Here is a 20,287-nt window from a genome sequence, read left to right as displayed (position 1 = left end):
TGAGCCCAGAGAGAGAAGCCGAGGACTATGCCTATGAGTCATCAGAACATGTAGGGATGTGCCTGTGGACAAGAACTCTAAGAGCTTTTTCCCTTGCCCATGTGCTAGGAGTTTGTGTTTGGAACAGGTGGCCCCATGGCAGAAACTATAAAATGCAGCTTTACCATCTCCATTTTGTCTTCATTCCTGTTTCCTACCTCTGGATCAACTACTCTACATCTGAAGCTGTGAAACAAAGGACTGAGACCTATCCAGGTACTGAATGTACTCATGTACAAGTCTGCAAACTCCAGTATTGCCAAGAATCTAATATGTATGGACTTTGGAGTCATTTGTATATATCTGATTGCTTTGATCATTTAACATCTCTTCTTGTTTTTCTTTTCTGTTATAATAACCCTTTAGTTTTAGCTACTAAAGGATTGGCTGGCAGTGTGGTATCTTGGGTAGGATCCAAACCAATATTGATCTGGTACCATGGCTGACTCTTTGGGGATCAGGAGAACATTGTGATAAAGGGAATAGAATTATTTAAAACTTATCTCTTTACTAAACCTAGTTGCTGATTGGACTTAGAGACTGAAATGCAATAAAGGAGGGTGTGTAACTTGTTTTAGCTTCTTGAAAACCAGCATGGGGAATCAGAAGCACTGTTTGTGACTGGTTGGGGAATCTATCTTTAGTGTTAACCACTAGTTTTGGGAGAATCTGCTCTCCTTTTGCAGGTTGCCCTGACCTTGGCATTTTCAGGCAGTCTACTCTAGGCACGTATGGGTCACATCCTACATTTAGCCCAACAACTTCAAATGAATCCAAAGAATATCATTCTTCAGAATACTAAATTATTGTGTGCCACAGGCAGAAGGCAGGGAACACTGAGGTATCACCAATGCCTAATGTCCTTGCGATGGCAGGGACTTGATTAGGTGAGACATGCCCAGATGATGGTAGCAGATGATCGAAACCCCATGATGGAGAGGAAGGGGAAACACCCCCAAAATTTGTTAATCTGATCTCTGCTCTGAATATGTGTTTATGGTGAGATCACCATCCATGGAGGACAGAAACTAAAATTGTAGGAATACCAGCAAAATCCTCCAACCTTTTAGAATTGTTAAAAAATCCTGTGGCTTCTTGTGACTTTGTGTTGCTGTTACTGGGTGCAAAAGGTGAACAGAACCATAGCATCAGTCCTGCAGGTTAATCCAATCTAATCTCTCTCTTTCGGTACTTCTATCACTGTAATATCTGAACACCTCTCACACATTAATGAATTTGTCATTACAGCATCCTTGCAAGATAATGAAGTATTACACTGAATTTACATATGGGGAAACTGATGCACAGAAACTTCAAGTGTCTTCCCCAATCTCACATGAGAAGTCTATAACAATAATTAGTTAAAGCCAAATACAACATTTTGCCATGTCCATATAATATGTGCTGCTTTATTGTTTTTAGTAGGAGCTTTTTAGTTCTCTGCTATTCAGACACAGGAGAGGCCAGGATATGCTACTGATATATGCCCCATTGTAGCATAGGAGTCTCCTCAGCTTTTCCTCCCAATGACTGTTGTCAGTATTCTGGGTTATATCTAACCTAAATGGGATATAGAGCATGAGTGAGCAAATGCAATATTTATGAGAGAACACTGCGGCAGGGAGGATTCAGGGGAGTATGGAGGCAGAAGACGCAATTGTGGAATGTTGTAAGTGTAAATTGGCTTGAATAAATCTATTTTAGTCCTGTGTGACAAATTGCCTGCTCTGCTATGGAGGGTCCCACGCTTGCTCTCATGTGCTGGGTCAGGGCAGCACCTGTAGCCCCTGTCTCTGGACATTAGTGCCTCTGTAGTGCACAGTGAGGGGGGAGGGACCCGAGCCCACCCTCTACTCCAGGCCCCAGCCCAGGGGTCCTATGAATAACAGCTATGTGCTACTGACACTGCTCGCAGCTGAACTTCTTTCCCCTAGGCTATTTCCCCCTCTCTGTTCTCTTGTACCCTTCTCATAGCTCTTGGTCTGGTTCCTCTGGTTGATCACAACTCTCCTCCCACATTACTGCTAGTTCTCCTTCCTTTCTCCGCCATCTGACTGGAGCAGGTGTTTTTATCAGGACTCTAGCTGGGCCTTAACTGGCCTCAGGTGCTCCTAATTAACCTGTAGTAACCCCTGCTCAGTCTGCAGGGAACAAGCCCTGGAACATTCTGGGGCTTATCTACCTCAAGTCTATGACCCTCCTGCTGCCATCTGGCCCTGCTGTCTGACACCTGCTAACTGCCTGGTTACTTCAATCATTACATACTGATAATTTATGAGCAATAATGAAAGGCACACTGGTGGTGGAGGTGGAATTTGATGCCTGGAGTTGATTCTTTGAGGAATAAGTGGTGGAGGTGTGCTAATGAAGTAGGCTTTCTCTTCCCGAGTGCTGGGGTCTAGCACTGAGGATGGGGCGAACTGATGCAGGCAAAATAAGGAAAAGTTTTAAAATTGCTTCTGGTTATTAGGTCTTCCCATGCACCCCATGAGTTGCAAACCACCCCGAGCAATGAAACTATCTTCTATTTTGCAGGAGAATCCACCAAGCTGTAATGCTGACCTCCAGAGTGACAATGGAAAGCCGTAGGGCAGGTGAGAGAGAACAGACCAAGAGGCTGTGAACTCAACCTGTGATCTTCATCAGAAATGAGCCAGTCTTGCCTTGCAGTTTGTGTTTAATATGTGATGTGGCCTTTGTCAGGGAACTATATTTTGCCATTGCAATGGGCTGGACTCACTGGTTTAAAAGGTTTTGTACATCCATGCCACGATCCTTTCCTAGATTCAAAACTCCAACTGATCAGCATGTTGAATTCTGAATGATCACCCCAGGATTAGCAATGTCCAAAAGCTTGTATAGTTCCAAAGGACCAGTAGACATGATTGCTTTGTCTCTGAGGAGATGTGTGCCTGAACAAAAGCCTTGTATCTTAACCAGGCACCTGGCCCCTAGGTCAAATCAAATCAAAATCTCGGATCTGAATACCCAGAACTTAAGGAATGGCTAGATCCAGATCTGACTGTTGCTGCTCAGACCTCTATTTATTATTATGCACTTGTATTACAAAAGTGCCTAGAAGTACCAACTGAGAGCAGTGCCCCATTGTATAGGACATCGTATCTCCGCATACTAAGAGGTACTCCCTGCCCTGAAGAGTTCACAGTTTAATTTGAATGCATGTTTGTTTGTTTGTTTTTTTTTTCATCCAGTGAAAACCCTGAAGAAATCTTCCATCCCAGGAGTGACTATCAAGCAGTTTGTTGAAGATATTCCAAAAGGATGTAGCCTGCCTGACTTTGAGCGAAAGCCCGTCACCCTATCATTACAGGAAGGTGAGACTCTTTTAAGAAACAGTTAATCTCACAGAGCCAGATTCTATGTGAGAAAACAGAATTGATTTTATTGTCTGTTTTGAAACAGACTTAATTAATTCAGTACAATTTTCTTGTGTAGCCAAGGCCTCAGTCACACTGCTGTAAGTCTGTAATAACTCCACCGATAGCAATGGAGTTGTTACTGCTTTACACCAATGTAAGTGAGAGCAGAATTTGGCTCACATGGTATAAACAGAGCCATTTGAACTCTATAGTAGGTTGATCTACTTCCAGGTGACCAGAATAAAATGTTTTACAACAGAAACTTCAGCAACTTGAAGTGGTTTGTTTTCATTTTTGGCTGAAGCATTTAAGAAGCTCAGCACTAAGATTAAACCCCCATTGAAGTGAGGGGTGTCAGGAAGGATTGATATCTCCACTTGTGCTTTGCTGGCACCAGTACATCAAGGAGTAATGTGAATGAGGTTGCAGTGTGTGTTATTTACAGGAAGGATAGTTTATCATCACCACGGGCCTGATCCAAAATCCATTGAAATCAGTGGAAAGACTCCCATTGATTTCAATAGGCTTTGGATCAGGCCCTAGATGAGTTTCACATTGTATTTATGGATGCTGCAGAATGTGGCAAAGCCTGGGTAAAGTCCTTAACTGTGTAGGAAGGATAGATTTCCAACCCCTGCAGATTTCAGTTTTCTCCAATTGTGTCACTTGTCCATGGACCGTTGTGCATTTTACAGAGGGATACAAGGCCCTCTAGTGGTGCATCCCTGCTGGAAAGTTTTACCAGGGCCACCCAGAACAATAAATGATGTCCTTTATTATTGTTATGTTTATTTGTATTTTCATAGTACTCAGAGACCCTAGTCATGGACAGGACCTTGTTGTGCTAGGCCCTGCACAGACACAGAACAAAAAGATGGTTCCTGCCTAGGGCTGGTCAAAGATTTTCAGTTGTAACCTTTTTCCAACAGAAAATTGGAGTTTGGACAAAATGAAAACTTTCATGGGGAAGTGTCTGCTTTCTGTGAAAAATTTCAATTTTTTTATCGGAAAACAAAATATTTTTTTGTTTTGGGCTGGAAACTCATTGAAAAACATCCCCCCCCCCCCCAAAAAAAAAAAAAAAAAAGTCTAAATTTTCTCTGGAAACAAAGACAGTCTTCTGACCACCTCTGCTGTCCTCACATCTGCTATGCTAAAGGGACCATCAGAAACTAGCATTTAGAGGTAATAGATTTACGATCTGTGCTTGGCACAATTTACTGCATGTGGGTTGGGAAGACTGCAAAAGTAATCCATGTCTCTCTCAAGATGAAAAGAAAAGGAGGGAGCTGTGTGTGGGGTCAGCATGGGATGGTGGAAGCCACATAAGGCGAAATGGACAAGATGCTTAGACTGTGTAGGAAATATGGCATAAGTGTTGGGCAGTGAGGATAGGGCCTAATTACTTACATAGGATTAATGAGAACTTCTCTATTGAGAGGACCTAAATTCCAAATACCAAACAGAATTTTTATGCTAGAGTAGGCAACTCCTTTTTTTAAAATTGTCCTTTCCCTTTATAACCACTGATGTTTGGAATCATTGGTGCTATTTGCTGGTGATGGTGCATCTGCCAGTCTGGTGGCCAGATATGGCTAAACAGCAGATCTTTCATTGGTAGCTGGTCTTCCTGTATCTGTACCCTGCATATTATCAGGTTTTGAACTGGGATCCTTAAAATTCCTATGCAACATCCTTAATAGGTTATGTACAAAAACCCTCCCTATTTTAACAGAAGAGTAAGGTTCTTTTAACATGTGGGGGGAAAAAATCAAGTTGAGCCTGAAGTGGAACCCCAAATCCACCCCACATCCTCACAAATGCTGGTGTGGTTGAAATCCAGATCTGGATCTGAATTTTTAGGATTAAACTCAGTCCGAGGAAAAATGCCTTTTTTACCTAGAAATAAAGATTCAGGGAAGAAATCATATTGGTCAATAGATGAGCTTGAAAGATACTTTTCAACTTTTTGAAAAGCAGTCAGCTCAACTGTTGCTTGGTCCTATTTTATCCCAGCTTCTACCCCCTCCCCTAAATTACTCATTTCTTGCTTCTCTTGAAAGGTAAAAATGCCATGTTCAGGGCTGTGGTTAAGGGTGAACCAACACCTGAGGTGATATGGAAGCGCAGCAAAGAAGAAATGAACAATTCTGACAAATACCAAATGTTCTTCAATGCTGTTACAACTGAGTTCATCCTGCAGGTAAGAGTCAGCTATGGCATATTAGGCCCAGCATAGCAGAGAGAAAGAGATGGGAAGAGAGAAATCCAGGCTGGAATAGCAGGGGTGCTGTGGATCCGGACATCAGTAGCGCTGTGTGGGGAACCCAAGATCAAAATAGCAGTTCAGGATTTAAGTGCATCAGCAGATCTCTGTAAAAGGAACTCAGGACTGGACTAGGAGGGAGTGCTAGAGGTCAAGACTGGGGTGCCCTGGAGTTGACATGTGGAGTCATGTTGCAGGAACTTCACCATGGGCTTTGTAAATTGAATTGTCCCAGAGGAGCACAGCTGTCTAGATGGGTCATGGATGAAAGCAAGTGTGGGTGGCATGGGATCTGCAATAACATACAACATTAAAGCAAACAAAGCTTTTAGGAATGTCCTGGGAACAAAAGGAGGTTCAAGGATGATACTTTGCAGCTACTTCATAAGGAGATGAGCAACTGGAAGAGAGATTCCTCATTCACTCCTGCAGGTTGCTGCCAGCTCATGCTATCTTCTCCTTTTTAAGATAAACAAACTCACTGCAGAAGATACTGATTTGTACCATTGCTCTGCTGTGAATGAGTATGGGGAAGCTGCATGCTCTGCTGGCCTCAAGGTCATACAAGGTAGGATTGGCTGGTCCTGTGTGAAAACCAGTTGATTGACTTTCACAGAGAACAGTTTATGCTGTTGGTTGCTCAGAGCATTGTCCAGGTTTGCTTTCTCTAGGAGAGGTTGTGTTGTACACATAGGGGACTGGACTTCTTCAGTCACTCCTCCTACTTTGGGGACAGTGATGGATAGAAGTCACCTGTAATAAGAGACGGACCGAGGTTGGTCATATGGTTATTGTGTTGGCCTGTGACTCAGAAGCTCTGAGTTTAGTGTCTGACTGTGCTGCAGTTTTCCCATGTGACTCTGGGCAAGTCTTATAGTCTCCTTGTGCCTCTTCCCCATCTGTAAAATGGGTGTGGTAATATTTCCATCATCAATTTAGATTATGAACTCTTGAGTGCAGGGAGAGCCTCTTCCTGTGTGTATGTACAGCTAGATCAAAAGGATTCTGATCTTGGTTGAAGCTTATATATGCTGCTAAAATACAAATATTTAATAATAACTGGGCATTACTGGGAATCCATGTCATCTGGACACACAAATCCAGGCTGGGATTTCCCTGTGACTTTCACAGGTGAGACCCTTGGATGGAAGACACTTGTATAAGTACTAAGGCTTATTATTATTCTGGTGACTGTTACCAATTTTTTTTCTTTTCTTTCTTTGCTCTATCTCCTCTCCCGACTCATCAGTTAGTTTCAAGAAAAATGCAAAACCGTTCCCCATTGAGCCTCAGGAGGGTAAGTGTGGAGAACAAGGGAGCTATCTATATTATAATCTTATGAATATCTTATGCACTTGCTTGATTTTTAACCTGCCTGACTGCAAGAAATTGAATCAAAGGAGGCTCTTAGGGGAAACAAACAGGAAATACAACAATGGCAAAGAAAAGGTACCATCAGAAAGAATACCAAGAATCCTTGTGGAAACAGTAGGGGAGCTATTAAAAAGGAATGTCCACCTGTTTCCCTTCAACTCAGCTAAGAGGGTTTATTTTTCCCAGGGACACACCTGGGATCAAAGGTAATATTAAACCATTAAAGTCTCTGGCTTAGGGAGGAAGGGGGGATTGAGCAGGTAGCAGTGCCTGGGGATGGGTCTTTGACAGAGAAAAACACAAGAATGCTGCAGGAGCTGTCCGTCTCTCTCAGCCCCGGAAAAGGGTTGTCTGGGCTGAGTGGAACTTACCCAAAACTTGCAAGAAAAGAATAAAGTTTAGATAAGACCCATGCATATAGGCCTTTTTTGTTTTATCCCCTTTCTCTGCTTGTTCTATACCTTTGAGTGAATACATAATGCTTTGTTCTGAAGAAGCTGTTTCCGAGTCACTTTAATCAGGTGCTGATCTCAGGACCCTGGAGGAAAATGGTTTACAGTTGCGCCTGTTGTGTTACTCTGATTGGGAAATAAGGGGGTACCACCCAGAGATCCAGTCCCAGAGTGTTTTTCAGGAAAGGTGAGAGGAAGACAGGCCTGTCACCTAATGGGTGCACTCAAGAGGGATTAAAAGAGATCTAAAACACAGCTCGCCCTGTAGTTACAACAATGTGTTTTCAGCCACATTTTCAGAAGTGGCCTAAGATGTCTCAAGCTGGGCATCTATAAATGGAGACATCTCAAATCAGTGGCCTCTTTGCATCATGGTGGCCTTAATTTTTCCAAATGTCTCTTTGGTTCTGTGTTACGTCGTGTTGGATGCCTCCATTTTTCACATCCTGCCATTTCTTTTTCTTACAGACCTGAAAAAAGAGTTGCAGGACTTCAGGAAAACATTAAGGAAGCGGTGAGTGGCCTCTGGGCAGGGCTAGTGTCATAAAAGATTGTAGTTTGTAGCAGGAGGGATTATCCACCCTTCATAGACCATCCAGGCATCACTTCCTGCTTCCACTTACTTGAAGTCACCATGTGGAAGGTACTTTGCTACTCTCTATTAGGGCTGTGCTGCTGATGCGCTCTTATATCACAAAGTTTGCCTTGCAGTATCTATGTTTCTTCTGCTCCTGTATTTTAGTTCACACTGAATTTATTGGGGAAATGGCTGAAAAAGGTACAGAAACTTATGTCTCTCAATTGACCTCTGGCCAATTAAGGAGCAGCATCAATGTGTCTCAGAAAGAATCCCATCCTGTCTAGTCTTCATCTGCCAGTGGATATGACCTCCAGAAAGGGTGGGGATGAAGAATGGAAGAGGGGTAAATTAAGAGGAAATTGGTGCTCCCTGTTGCCTATCTAAACTCCTAGCTTCTTCTTCTGTGACTGTTTCTTAGAACTCCACTACCTGCACAGAAGAAGGAAATTGACATGGAACAGGTCTGGCAGTTGCTGCTGAATGCAGACAGGAAGGATTATGAGAAAATCTGTTTAAAGTACGGGATTGTTGACTTCCGCGGGATGCTGAGGAAGCTTCAGCAGATGAAGGAGGACAGAGAAGACAAGCAACAACAGGTAAGACAAACCTTGAAAAAACACTGGATTTCAATGAGACTTCGAGTTCTATGGGCCTAAATCACTCTAGAAAATAGGATTTAAGCTCCTAAATCACATTTTACCCAAGGGCAGCAAAACATTAGTGGCAATAAAACAAAGAATGTCCAGTTCCAGCCTGACCTGGGATAACTCCTGTAACTTCAGTGGACTTCGTTTTGCAAGGTATTGGTGGAATTGGGACCAGGGAGCTTATTTTTTTTTAAAATCTGGCTGCTGAATTTTGTATTTGGGTGCCTGTGATGGACACTTGTGCACCTCAGTGCTGACTTACACACTCAAATGTAGAATTAGGTCAACCAATACAGACAGTCGTCTTTGGAAATTGGACCAGTAGTGACTGCTTCATGTATGAGTGACCAGGAGGCTGCTGGGTACTGTCTAGCTTGCCAAAAGCAGCGAAAAGCTGAGGGCTAGTGCTGCTCCTTTTGCTTCACTGATACAATGGTGGATAGAGTAGGTTCCACGCCATTTTGACAATCTAATGGAAGATCTACCAAAGCTAGCCCCATCATGTACCATGTGCTTGTGTCTGTCCTTCACAGTACATCTACAGTGTCACAAACCTGAAACACATCAAGGTCAATAAGGAGGGGAATGCTACATTCCATCTAGAGATAGACCTGAAAAATCCTGAGAGCAGAATTTACCTGTACAAGGTAAGATGGGGGATGGAGTGGCTAAATCAGACCATGTTGAGATTAGAATGGTCACCTAGATCTGGCTCATAACATGCCTAATTCATTGTGCAGCAACTGAAAGTGTATAAGAATTGTTTTATAATGTCTGTCAATAACAACCCCTTGGTTGATTAAGAAGCATAATTGAAGTGGGAGTCCCATCCGGTCCTTCTCTGCTGGTGAATGTGGCATGAGACTTGAAGAACAGAAGATGAAGGACCTTTCAGTTAATAAATGAACCATGACTGATGCTTGCAATCTCAAATCAGCAAATTCAGACAAGTGTCATTCATTTCGATAGGCAATGTGTCCTTGTCTAACTAACTTATTTTCTTTCAAAGAGAACTCTTAAGGAAATTAAAAATTATACTTAGTTACAGTCGTTTCCAAGCCATGGTTCATAAGTCGTTGGTAGTGCAAGTGATTTATGGTCAGCAGGATGATCACATGCTGCTGAGTCCTCTTCCTCATTTCCTGCTGCTACATTGCATTAAGAAACAGTAAAAACACATTACATATTTTCATAATATGCCTTTCCTGTGTACGCAGTTTTTGTAGCTGCTCTACATTTATGCAATGACAAATGAACTCTCAGTGCAACAATGTATCAAAAAGAGCTAATGGGATCTTTGGATGTATGAACCAGGAATGGTGAGCAGTAGTAGAAGGTGGTTTTGCCTCTCTATTGTGCACAAATTTTTAACAGTGAGCATGATTTACAATTGGAACAATCTACTAAAGGTAGTGGTGAGTATCCATTTCTTGAAGTCTTCAGATCAAGACTGGATGTCTTTTTTTTTTTTTTTTTTTTTTTTTTTTTTTTTTTTTGGAAGATAAGCTTTAGCCAAACATAAGTTATTGGGCTCAACACAGGAGTAACGGGGAGAAATTCTCTGGCCTATGTTATAGAGGAGGTCAGACTAGATGATCTAATGATCCCTTCTGCCCTTAAACTCTGAATCTATTAATCAAATGGGTGGGGAAGTGGTTCATGCAGCCACAAGTGGTAGCAGAGATGGTGAATAAGACCACAAATAGAAGGGCAGTTGGACCACAAGCTATTCCATCCACATTAGGAGAAAGTCTGAGTATTTTACATCTTCAAAGCTACAATGAGAAACTAATTAATTAATCTTCAAAACCTTATGTGAATTAGGCGAATAAATATTATATACCTCATTTAACAGACAGGTCAGTACAGAGCTCATTGTGAAGTCAATTTTCATAAGCAATGAGCAGCAACTGCCCACTATCAGCAATAATAGGCCATAGGGTCAACCAACATGTGGACAAGGGTGATCCAGTGGATGTAGTGTACTTGGACTTTCAGAAACACTTTGACAAGGTTCCTCACCAAAGAATTTTAAGCAAACTAAGGAGTCAAGGGATAAGAGGGAAGGTCCTCTCATTGATCAATAACTGATTAAAAGACAGGGGGGAAAGGGTAGGAATAAATGGTCAGTTTTCAGAGTGGAGAGAGGTAAATAGTATTGTCTGCTAGGAATATGTACTGAGACCAACGCTGTTCAACATATTCATAAATGATCTAGAAAAAGGGATAAACAGTGAGGTGGCAAAATTTGCAGATACAAAATTAGTCAAGATAGTTAAGTCCAAAGCTGACTATAAAGAGTTATAAAGGATCTCACTAAACTGGGCCATTATATAATTCCATGATACACCCATACCTAGAGTACTGTGTGCAGTTCTGCTCACCCCATCTCAAAAAGTTTTATTAGAAATGGAAAAGGTACAGAGAAGAGTAACAAAAATGATTAAGGGTATTGAAGAGCTTCCATATGAGGAGAGATTAAAAAGACTGGGACTCTTCATCTTGGAAAAGAGATGAATAAGGAGGGATATAATTGAGGTCTATAAATCATGACTGGTGTTGAGAAAGTGACTAGGGAAGTGTTGTTTGCTCCTTAACATAACACAAGAACCAGGGGTCACCCAATGAAATGAATAGGCAGCAGATTTAAAACAAACAAAAGGAAGTACTTCTTCACACAATGCAGTCAACCTGTGAAACTTGTTGCCAGGGGATCTTGTGCAGGCTAAAACTATAACTGGATTCAAAAAACAATTAGATAAGTTCATGGAGGATAGAGCCATCAGTTGATGGTCAGGGATGCAACCCCATGCTCTGGGTGTCCTTCAGCCTCTGACTGCCAGAACCTGGAAGTGGACAATCACTTGTCAATTGCCCTATTCTATTAATTCCCTTTGAACATTGGTCACTATTGGAAGACAGGATACTGGGCTAGATGAACCATTGCTCAGACCCAGTATGGCTATTCTTAGCCATCCCTGGTATAACTCATTAACATCGATGGAGTTGTACCAGTGATGAATTTGACCTAGTGTGTTTGAAGGGATTTGGACCTCTGGGACTCCCCTATGCTAGAAATCGAGAATTGCACATTTAGCATATTGCATTTAGGAATTCAGATGGTCTTGGCTTGGTGCTTTAAACTCATTAAATATGTCTTTCTATTTAAATCAGTGCATTGCTCTAACTCAGCAAGTTGCCTCTTTTCTCTCTTTAGGATGGCCAGATGATCAATTATGGATTCGACAATGACAAAGTAAAGCACTGTCTGAGGCAGACAGGGAAAAAGTACAACTTCACCATCAACCACCTGCAGCTGGAAGATGCCGGCATGTACCAAATCAAAGTAGAAGATGTGGTTGTCTTCTCAACTGAGCTAGAAACTGACTGTAAGGACCTGAGCTTTATAAACATGCCTTTTGCCAGGATGTGATAAGAACCCACTTCACATGGGAAATAGAATCTAAATTCCAAATTCACTAGTGGAAACCAATAGCCACTGAAGTCTGTGCAGACAAAGACTCTTATCCTCTAATAATATACTTGTGACAAAGAGAGAAAGGGTAGGAAGAATGATCAAGTGGACAGGACACTGGATTAGGTCTGTGGATTAGTGGGTTCAATTCTCAGTTTACCCCCTGCCTCAGTTCCCCATCTGTAAAATGGGGATAATAATCTCTTAACTCAAAGAGGTGGTGTGAGGCTAAAATACATGAATGACTGTGAAGTACTCAGGCAGCACAGGGATGAGTTATACGTACCTAGATAGATAATAAAAACAAATATATTCCTGTGCTAAGAAGTGGATTTTGGTGCATATCTCAGGGTAGTTTTCTGTCTGAGCAAAAGCTCATTGACTTCAAGGTCTTTCTTTTCTTTCTTTCTTTTCTTTCTCATGAGTCAAGCAACCCCTTCACCCAAACTTTCCTGATAATGGGCCTCAATCTAACCCAGAGAGACCACCACTTGGGGGTCTCAACTGAGTCCTTATAAGGGAACGAGCACTGTCCCACCCTGGTCATTGGATATACAAGTGGGTTGTTTCTTTCTGGTCCTTGTAAAGGGAATAAGCCATCCTATCCAAGACATGCAGAGGGAGTGGAGGTGGCAACTGTCCCATTGTAACCTTCCATAATGACCTCCAATAGGAGGGAAACTACATTATTTTGCTTCAAGATATGTTTTCATATATTTCCTTTATAAAATATAACAGTAGGGAGGGTCATTTTGGGGGGCATGTAACACCTGCTTCACACAGCCTCCCAGAGTAGAGGAGACTTCCCTATACTCCAGCATAGCTTTTCTCCCTGGAAGACCTGAGCTGCCTATCACTGAGAACCTGTTACATGACTAATAGCCCTTGAATTACCATTGCAGCCATTCCTGCGGGATTCCGGCACTTGCTTAGTGAAGTGCGTTGCCATGAGCAAGGAAACGCTATCTTTGAGTGCAGCCTATATAGCCCCTGTTATGATGCTGTGTGGCTGTATAAAAAACATCCCATTGAAAAGAGTGACAAGTACGAAATCTCCGTCTCTCCTGATGGCCTGACCCATAGGCTGGTGATCAAAAACACTCTCCTCACTGACAAAGGGACTTACACCTTCGATACCAGAATCTTTTCCTCTAGTGCTTGGCTTGAGGTGGAATGCGAGTAACACTCTATTCTTCCCTTGTCTTCAGTTTTGCTTTCTTACGGTGGACCTAAGTTTCTCATCAGGTGGCCTCCCATTAGACCTGGACTGCAGACAGGAGTTGATTGTTAGGCTAATGGCTCTGGAGTGCTATCTGGGAAAGTGGAAATCAGGTTAGAAAGCAACCTCAGCCTTCCTCCCCACTAGAACTATGGAGATCTGACAATAACTCCCCTTCTTATGAACACGGACAAAACCTGCAAACTTTCATTTCCCCTATTGTCATGAGAATCATTCATTACAATGTGGTGGAGTCTCCATCACTTGGAGACTTTAAATCAATTCTGAATCTCTCTTAAAAATACACGCCAACTTCACCACAAGATATGAACTTGATGAAGAAATTATGGGGTGAAAATCTCTGGCCTAGGTTACACAGTAGATCAGATCACAGTCATCCTTTCTGGCCTGAAAATCTATGAATTATATCCAAAGGTTGCTCTTTCTAAAGTACAGTCCTCTTAACTAGGATATCCAAATGGACTATCTATTGTCTTCATTAAGTTGCTAACCTTCAACCCAACTGGGACCACGTGAGGAAACTTGAACCCCCAGATCTATGGCCAGTTAACCTATTTACAATTGGTAGGGTACCTCTTTCTTTAACTCACCTAAGGAACAGCTACACTTAGGTAAATATGAACCTATATATAGGATTGGAGTTTTTACTCCTTGGGTGGGAGATTTAGAGGGGCAGGGCTTCAAATCTGCAGTTCAACTAGTAGGCCCTGTACTTGGGAATAGGGTGGGGATTGTTAGCCACTGGATGTGTGATCTTTTTGGTTAATCCAAGAGATGGCTGGATGCAATAGAGAAGATGCCCCTGAATCTATGGTACCCACTCAATCTCTCACGACAGGAATTGTGGGGGTCTGTGAACCCGGTGGGCTCAGTTACCCAGTTAGAGCCAAGACTCTTCCAGGGTTTAAGGCTACTTCAAGATACCTGGATTAGTGATTTCAGCTATTTTATTTAGACCTCCCGCAAAGCAACTCATTTTGTTGAGTGATGATGGACAAACCCATCCAGCAGAGGGCCAGGGGCAGTCTGCAGAAAAGACTTCCTTTTAAATTTGCTGTCGATACACATCCAGACAAAAATAGCCTTTCATTCCAGCCCCACTACACCTCTACGCTGGAGTTACTGAGACAGGCCCTCCCTAGGTTATCTTTAGGACCAATCAGGTTTGCTAACAACCTGCATGTGGCCTACAACGGCTGCTAGCTATTGTTGGTATTCACTGTGTATCTATTGGCCAACACTTATGTCTGTGAGTCTGTCCTGGCCCACAGCTCTTGGCTGCTGGCCACCACCAGTCACTGCTGGTTCCATGCAGACTCCTCTAAGAGGCCTCTGATTGTCTCCATCAACTGGGTGTCCTACTGGTGTGTTTGGACTCCCCTGTGTAAGTCTCCTGAAGAGGTCTCTGTTGCTCAGCAGAAGGGAGTTGGGAGGCATGGAATGTTGGGAGCAGCATGGAATGTTTGGCTCCAACTGCCATAACGGACTTTCTTGTTTATTTCCAAGAGGTGCCTTTCCTCCCAGCAACAGCTATCTCTGTCCCTCTGAACACCCCGGCATCCCATAGACCAGCTGATGAAAAGCTAGATGAGGCTTTGGGTCTGCCCCTCCTCAGGCTAAACGCTGCTTCACCCCAAAAATAAAATGTTGAGAGAATATCTCCCTCAGGGCCCTTCAATTCTTCCCATGGTGCCAACTAACCTGAATCTGGTAACTATCAGGGCACATATGAAAAAGAGAGGGACCTGTGATTGTGAGGGCATGGAATTGTTTGAAGGGGAGGGAGAGGAGGGAGATTTGTGGTAGGATATTTTAAATTGCTGCACATAGGTTATATTTTTAAGCTTTGTCAAGGGAGCCCAGCACATAGTTAGGCACCCTTTTTATACATTTAACTAAATGAGTAAATAAGAAAAGCTGGATGGGCAAAATAATTGAAACAAAACTCTGAAAACTACCATTTGATTTTGAAATTTACAAAATTTCACTGTCTTTCACATGAGCTTTAAGTCCCTTTTTTGGAGTGAGAACAGATCCATTTCTACTTAAAATGTTGGATTTTGACTGAGAAACATAAAATTATGACTGAAACTTCCATTGGAAAGATGCGAGATTTTGAGTTTTATATATTCTTGGTGTGAAAATGTCCTTTATGTGAAAAATTAAATTTCTGTATTGTGAAATGTCCTGGAATGAAATCATAAAAATCACAGTGCAAAATTGGATGCTCTCATTTTCATCCCTTTCATACGTTTCTCATTGCAATGGAACCAGTCTATAATATTTCATTTGGTGGCTGCTGCATTACGTGAGATTCTTATTCACTGTTTTCCTATTGCTTTTGTGTTTTCTTTCCTGTAAATGGCTTCTTCTCAAATCAACAAACAATGCATCTACAATGCAGCTGCCAGAGGAAAGAGGAGACAGGCTGAAGGAGACGGAACTGATAAAACTGGATGGCAGACGGATAAGTCCATGTTGACAGATGAAGAAGGTGCTAAGAAACTTCTAGAGGGAGAAGGCCTTGTGGATCAAAGTCACGTTAAAAGCACTGGAATGGGCAAAGATGGCCAGTATGGAAGTAACCAGCATGGTAGCAGAGAACTTTATGGCTTCTCAATGAATGTTGATTGGCGACATGGATCTTTGGGACAAGATGGGCGAACTGGAAGGATGGGGAAGGATGGAAGGATAGGGAAAGGCCAGTTTTCTGGAGCAGGAACAAATGGAGGTTCAGTGGCAAATGGGGCTAGTAATGAAGGTGGCCGAATAGGAAAGATTCATGGTCAGGATTTTAAGTTAGGTGGAGCTTGTATTGATGATGCAATAGTAGAAATGGGCTTGCATTCTTTTTATGGCAAGGATTCTATACTGGGTGGAGCTGGTTCTGGTGGCAGATTAGTGGGTGTAGGAGGGTTGGGTTCTTTAGAGGGTAGAGATTCCATGGTTGGTGGTGCTGGTACTGGATTAGGAGACTCAAGAGAGTTGGATTCTCTCCATGGTATGGAAGGTGGTGCCAGTGCTGGTGGTGCTGGGTTAGGAGGAGCAGGGAGCATGGGATCCCTCCATGGCAAGGATGCTATGCTAGGTGGAGCTGGTGTTGGTATTGGACTAGATGGTGCTGGACGCATGGGTGCTCTTGGTGGCAAAGATGCTATAGTAGGTGCATCTGATGTTGGTGCTGGCTTAGGTAGTGCAGGGGCCACAAGCTCTCTCTCTGGTAATGATGGCATGCTAGAGGGAGATGGTGGTTCTGGTGCTGCTCTAGGTGGTGCAGGGGGCATGGGCTGTCTCTCTGGCAAGGGTTCTATGCTAGGTGGAGCTGGTGTTGGTATTGGACTAGATGATATTGGAGCCAGGGGTGCTCTTGGTGGCAGAGATGCTATACTAAGTGCATCTGATGTTGGTGGTGCTGGCTTAGGTGGTGCAGGGGGCAGAGGTTCTCTCTGTGGTAAGGATGCTATGCAAGGTGCAGCCAGTGCTGGATCAACAGGTGCAGGAGGCATAAGGCCTTTTTATGATAAGGATGGTATGCTTTCTGGAGCTGGGGCTAGTGTCTGTGGTGCTGGTCTAGATGATGCATATGGCATGGAGTCTCTCTATGGTAAGGATGGAATGATAGGGGCAGTTGGGGCTGTGGCTGGTGGAGATGAGGCTGTGGTTGGTGGTGCTTGTGCTGGCGTAGGTGGTACAGGAGCAACGAGGTCTCTGTATGGTAAGGATAGTATGGTAGGTGGAGCTGATGCTGGTGGCGCTGGGGCTGGTAGTGATTTTGGTGGTGCAGTGGGCATGGAGTCTCTCTCTGGTAAGAATGGACTGATAGGTGGAGCTGGCTCATGGGCTGGTGGTTTTGGTGCTGGTGTAGGTGGTCCAGAGAGGATGGGGACACTTTCTGGCAAGGATGCTATACTAGGTGGACCTGGTGCTGGATTAAGAGGAGCAGGAGGCCTGGGTTCTCTCTATAGCAAGGATGGTGTGCTCAGTGCTGTTCAAGGTGGTGTAAGAGGTGAGCGCTATCTCTACGGTGAGGATGATGTGCTAGGTGGAGCTGATACTGGTTTAGATGGTACAGGAAGGACGGGCTCTGTCTATGGTAAGGATCCTATTTTAGGTGGACCTGGTGTTGGTGGTGCTGGATTAGCAGGTGCAAGAGGCATGAGTTCTCTCTCTGGCAAGGATGCTATGCTAGGTAGAGCTGGTGCTGGAGGTGGGCTAGATAGTTCTGGGGGCATGGGTGCTATTGATGGCAGAGATGCTGTGCTAGGGGGAGCTGGCCCTGGTAGTGCTGGGGTCAGTACTGGCTTAGGTGGTGCAGGTTCTCTCTACGGCAAAGATGCTGTGGTAGGTGGAGCTGGTGTTGCAGGTGGAATGAGTGCTCTTGATGGCAGAGATTCTATGCTAAGTGCAGCCAGTGCTGGATCAGCAGGTGCAGGAGGCATATGGTCTCTTTATGGTAAGGATGGCATGGTAAGTGGAACAGGACCTAGTACTGGTGCTGGCCTAAGTGGTGCAGGGGGCATAGAGTCTCTCTATGGTAAGGATGTTATGTTTGGTGTCACCAATGCTGGTGCTGGAGTAGGTGGGGCAGGTGGGTTGGATTCCATACATAGCAAAGGCTCATTGCTAGGTGAAGCAGGGCCTGGTACTGGTGGTGAATTCATAGGAGCTAGGGGCATAGGTTCACTTGATGGCAGTCATTCTCTCTTAGATGGAGCAGTTGCCAGTGGTGGTGATGGTGGCTTAGGATTCTTCGGTTCCCTTTATGGCAGGGATCGTGCCCTTGGTGGAGCAGCTGTTGGTGCAGGAGATAAATTACATGATGGCTCTATTGATGGGAAAATGCCAGGTGTTCACGGTGAAGGGTCACTGGGTTATGATCAGATGTCAGGCCATCATGGTGGAGTCCAGGCTGATGTCAGAAGGGGACAGATCAGTGCAGAAGAAAACTTGAAAAATAGAGACAGAAAAAGAAGAGGAGGTTTTCTTCAAGACGAAGCAAGAGGTATTTACTTTTTGTTGATGGCTTTTATGGTGCTATTGCTCTAATATTTTAGAGAAGAAGGACAATCTTGTGGTTGTGACCCAGGCCTGAGAACTTGGAGGCCCTGGATTCTCCCCCTGACTTTGCCACAAATTTTCTTTGTGACCTTAAACAAGTCACTGAGGCCCAGATTTTTAAAAGTGGCCACTGATTTTGGGTTTCTCCTGTTTTGGGTGCCTAACTTGGATCTGATTTACAGAAGTGCTGACGCTCACAACTTGCAGCTGAAGTTGATGGAAGCTGCATGTGCTCAGCACCTCTGGAAGGGGAGACTTTTGAAAATGTTTGTCTCAGCTTCCACATCTTTAAATGGAGACAGTAACTTCACTACCTCCCAGGAGGTTGGGATGATAGATGCATAATTGTCTTTAAAAGTGCCTTCAGATCCTCATCATAGAACAGGTATATATTAATGATAGCTGTTAGAATTATTGTGAGATCTCTCTGGAAACCCTCCTCCCCCAAACCCTTCTAAAACCTTCCTATGAAATAAACAGACTCAAAGCACACAAGGAATAGGCATTATCCAGTTCACAAAATTAGTTTCCCTATATTTTCAAGTAAGTTGTCCATATTTCTTTGACATCTCCCAGTAGTTTAAAACAGACCCTTTTACTTCATTGTTTCTAATGTCCAGTGCAATGATCTCCATTTTTCAGTGGCCCTGGGAACCATTCAGTGCCAAATGTTCTATGTTATACGAAAATGCACATAAAATTCAATCCTGAAAACTCTTACTCCTGTTAGCTGGCCTTATCTGACTAATGCCACTGAAGTCAATGAGACTGCTCATATGAATAGACTATTTAACTGAGTACTGATCAGGTCTAGAATGCCAGATATTTCTTTTATGCTGTGTTTCTTATGGGAATGAGAGATGGGGATAGGTGTGCCCACTTAAATAGAACACACTTGAAAACAAGCTTGTAGCATATCTAGTCATCCATTATGTTGACTTGACTTGCATGCAGAACATTGGCAGATCCTTAGTTGATGTGTATCAGCATGACCCCAATTAAGTCCGTATCCATTTACACCATCTGAGCAGGGCAGAATTAACTCTTAGATTATGTGGGGCCCCTCCACCACACTTGAGAAATGGGGATTTAAAATGCCATCATCCTACCCTCCCCCCTGAGCTGCTCCCCCACCCCATTCACAAGAGGCTCTCCTATGCACTGCACTCCCCCCTCCCCAGCGCTGCCCCATTCACAGAGCAGTTCATTGGTCTTGTGCCCTGCCCTCCCTTCTCCACTCCTCTGGGCTGCCCCCTCCACAGGGGCCCCTGTGCCTGCCCCCTGCTCAGGTCACAGAGGAACCCCCAGACTTTCTCCCATGCTGTCCTTTCGCCTGGCAGCGTTGCGTTGCCACTGCCCTGCAAAGCTTTCCATCCATGCCCACCCCATGCTGCCAGAGGCAGTGCTCTGCCTTGGCTCCAGGCAGGCCCTGGCCAGAGTGTCCTGTGCGCAGCCGATGGGGATTTGCAGTAGCTGCGTGGCAGCCCAGGGAGGTGCTGGGCTGGGCACCACAGGGCCACTCCTGCCCAGGGGCTTGGCCCCAAGCTGAAAGAGCAGCTGCAGTTACCCACCACAGCTCTAGGCAGGAAAGGTTCTGCAAATGGCTGCCCCACATTCTGCGAGTGGGACCAGCAGCAGCCAGTGCCAGGCTCCCTTCTATGCCCGCAGGTCCTGCTGGGGCCCCACTTAGCCCGAGGCCCTGGTCTGTAACCCCTAATTCCCCTGTGTTAATCCGGCCCAGCATCTGAGGATCTGGCCCAATAGTGTTTTGGGATT

At 44.0% G+C, this 20,287-nt stretch overlaps 1 protein-coding gene across 1 annotated transcript in view; it reads left to right on the top strand.

Annotated features, from left to right (window-relative positions):
- The first annotated feature begins 2,513 nt into the window (after positions 1-2,513).
- IGFN1 (immunoglobulin like and fibronectin type III domain containing 1) overlaps positions 2,514-20,287 on the top strand; it is a 32,425-nt gene continuing 14,651 nt past the window's right edge. The window contains exons 1-10 of the mRNA XM_067531435.1: positions 2,514-2,633; positions 3,252-3,374; positions 5,483-5,622; positions 6,154-6,253; positions 6,935-6,982; positions 7,980-8,025; positions 8,510-8,687; positions 9,272-9,385; positions 11,956-12,127; positions 15,858-18,455. Of these exons, the coding sequence (XP_067387536.1) occupies positions 2,594-2,633; positions 3,252-3,374; positions 5,483-5,622; positions 6,154-6,253; positions 6,935-6,982; positions 7,980-8,025; positions 8,510-8,687; positions 9,272-9,385; positions 11,956-12,127; positions 15,858-18,455 (3,559 nt within the window). The 5' untranslated portion in view covers positions 2,514-2,593. The remainder of the gene's footprint in view (positions 2,634-3,251; positions 3,375-5,482; positions 5,623-6,153; positions 6,254-6,934; positions 6,983-7,979; positions 8,026-8,509; positions 8,688-9,271; positions 9,386-11,955; positions 12,128-15,857; positions 18,456-20,287) is intronic.

This window comes from Emydura macquarii, unplaced genomic scaffold, assembly GCF_026122565.2.
Source record: "Emydura macquarii macquarii isolate MOO-44397 ecotype Brisbane River unplaced genomic scaffold, CSIRO-AGI_Emac_v2 contig_3220, whole genome shotgun sequence".
Lineage (NCBI taxonomy): Eukaryota > Metazoa > Chordata > Testudines > Chelidae > Emydura > Emydura macquarii.
This window is presented reverse-complemented; position numbering and strand designations above follow the sequence as displayed.